At 37.3% G+C, this 2408-nt stretch overlaps 2 protein-coding genes across 2 annotated transcripts in view; one reads left to right on the forward strand and one right to left on the reverse strand.

Moving 5' to 3' along the window:
- Positions 1–950, forward strand: part of LOC118746887 (eukaryotic translation initiation factor 3 subunit E) — a gene marked incomplete in the record, with an annotated part of 4289 nt that extends 3339 nt beyond the window's left edge. Inside the window, 1 exon segment of the mRNA XM_036480857.1 lies at positions 1–950. Within this exon segment, the coding sequence (XP_036336750.1) occupies positions 1–741 (741 nt within the window).
- On the reverse strand, positions 932–2402 carry LOC118746889 (acetyl-coenzyme A transporter 1). Its single transcript, XM_036480859.1, has 2 exons — positions 2043–2402; positions 932–1985 (listed from the first exon to the last, which is right to left on the reverse strand). Exons 1-2 carry the CDS (start codon positions 2340–2342, stop codon positions 1788–1790), a joined length of 498 nt encoding a protein of 165 aa, XP_036336752.1. The 5' UTR covers positions 2343–2402; the 3' UTR covers positions 932–1787.
- Between the last annotated feature and the right edge of the window lie 6 nt (positions 2403–2408).

A 2408-nucleotide genomic window follows, 5' to 3' on the forward strand; every position in this document is an offset into this window, starting at 1 on the left:
CGTTTGCGCGACTACATTGATAATGCCAACTTTTCAACAATTCAGGCCCTTCAACAACGCACATGGTTGATCCACTGGTCTGTGTTGGTATTCTTTAACCATCCCAAGGGACGCGATTTAATTATTGACATGTTCCTATATAAGCCTCTCTACCTAAATGCTATACAGACAATGTGTCCACACATTATGCGTTACTTGGCTACCGCCGTCATCATTAACCGTACACGCCGCAATGCGCTCAAGGACCTCATCAAGGTGATACAGCAAGAATCATATACTTACCGTGATCCCATTACCGAATTCCTGGAATGTCTGTACGTGAATTTCGATTTCGAAGGCGCTCGTCTGAAGTTGCACGAATGTCAAACAGTAATTTTGAATGACTTTTTCATTGTCGCTTGTTTGAACGAATTCGTCGAGGATGCCCGCCTTATGATCTTCGAAACTTTCTGTCGTATTCACCAATGCATCACTATTAGCATGCTTGCCGACAAGCTTAACATGAAGGCCAATGAGGCGGAATGCTGGATTGTAAATTTAATTCGTAATGCGCGTTTAAATGCCAAAATCGATTCAAAACTGGGTCATGTGGTGATGGGTACTCAACCACTGAGTCCATATCAGCAGCTTGTGGAAAAGATTGACTCCTTGTCGATGCGCTCCGAACATTTGGCTGGTTTAATTGAACGTAAGAGTAAGCAAAAGAATCCGGAGTCTGTCGATTCGTGGAAGTATTATTAAGGTAATGCTGCTAAGTATTGATGAAAATAACAGATTTTGTAACAAGCTTAAATTACGAAGACAAGTAAAATGATTCGACTTCTTGCTTATGAGTTCGTTGAGGGAGGAGTAATTATAAATAATGTCAACAATTAATTTTTTTATTAACCTTGTAAAAACCAAAGCGGCTAGAATAAAACAACAACTTATATTCGGGCTGCCACATAAAAGATTAATTTATTTTCTACACATGAAAAAAAGCTCTAAACGCTCTTAGAAGCAGAAAAGTTTCAAATATTCCAGCAGTTTTATTATTTAGATCATTTAATAACAGCAAATATATACCTTACATTGACATATTCAAAAATTGTATTACAATTGCATACCTACAAAATGCTTATGTACATACATATCGTTGTTTAAAGTACAAAACCGCGTTTCACCAAAATTCAAAACCGCGTATAAAGTTAATGCAAAACCGCGTATGTGAGGTTTCATAAATTGTTTTCTAGAGAGTAAAAACTCTCATATTTCAAAATGGTTCTCTTTTTTATAAAGCAATCGCATTTTTGGCTAGCATATTTCAGGACGAATAGATAAAGATTGAGCCAAGAGCTTTTGTGAGCAAGTCCAATTTTTGGCAGAAAAATGTTAGTTACACGGTTTTGCAGAATGACGATACGCGGTTTTGTACTTTAATCGACAATATGTATGTAATCTATATATTTTAAAGTTTGAGCCGTGGATGCAAATACAATTTTGAAAGCCAGCGAAATGCATCGGATAATAATTGGTAAAACACTAAATACTATACATTTGTAATTGCACTACAATCATACATACATACATTTAAAAGCATATCATTTGGAATTTAAATACATTAAATTATTATTTTCTAAGCTAATCCCATACTAAACAATGGTATTTCTGGCGATTTTTTCTCAAATCATCGAATTATCAAACTCAAGCTCTGTTTTAGTTTTTCTATCGAATTCAGCTGCCTCAGCCTCATCGGCGTCTAGCAAATGTCGTTGAGCGTCATCCTCCTCATGTCATACAATGAATTGCTATCTCGCCTTTTTAGCACTGTTTACTCCCTTCCCTTTTTTAACAACTAACCAACTACGCAATTGTAAATTTTGTAAGTAATTTATCCAACGTCGCATGCACAGCAGCCATATAATTCCATACAATATGCATATTATTGATTCAATATAGTAACCGTCGAAGACGATTTGACATTCGCCACCTGCAGCCTCACATTCCTAAAATGAATGGGTGTAAATTGTATTCGACATTATCTCTCATTTAGAAAACCTTACCGCTTTTTGCGCTTTCGTCAGGCAGCTATTCTTCGCCGCCACTACTGGATCAACATGTTTACACTCTTGCCATGTCAACACATCTACCAACCACAGTACCACGGTATTCGGCCAATTTCCGCCTAGATTCGATAGTGTGTTCAGGAATGTCATGTACGTGCCACCAACGGCAGGATCAGAAATTTTGGCAAAGAATGCCATTACCGCTACAAACATGCAATACAGACACACCTGATACAGCGCATAATTCACAATGAGAATAACATAATAATAGACAGGTACATGACCATCCGTGATCATGTATGGCGTGCAATAGGTGATGATTGCTGCTACTGTGCTAAACACAATTCTATAGGGTATGGCTTT

This window comes from Rhagoletis pomonella, unplaced genomic scaffold (genome assembly GCF_013731165.1).
Source record: "Rhagoletis pomonella isolate Grant_MI unplaced genomic scaffold, Rhpom_1.0 Rhpom_scaffold_00011, whole genome shotgun sequence".
Taxonomy (NCBI): Eukaryota; Metazoa; Arthropoda; class Insecta; order Diptera; family Tephritidae; genus Rhagoletis; species Rhagoletis pomonella.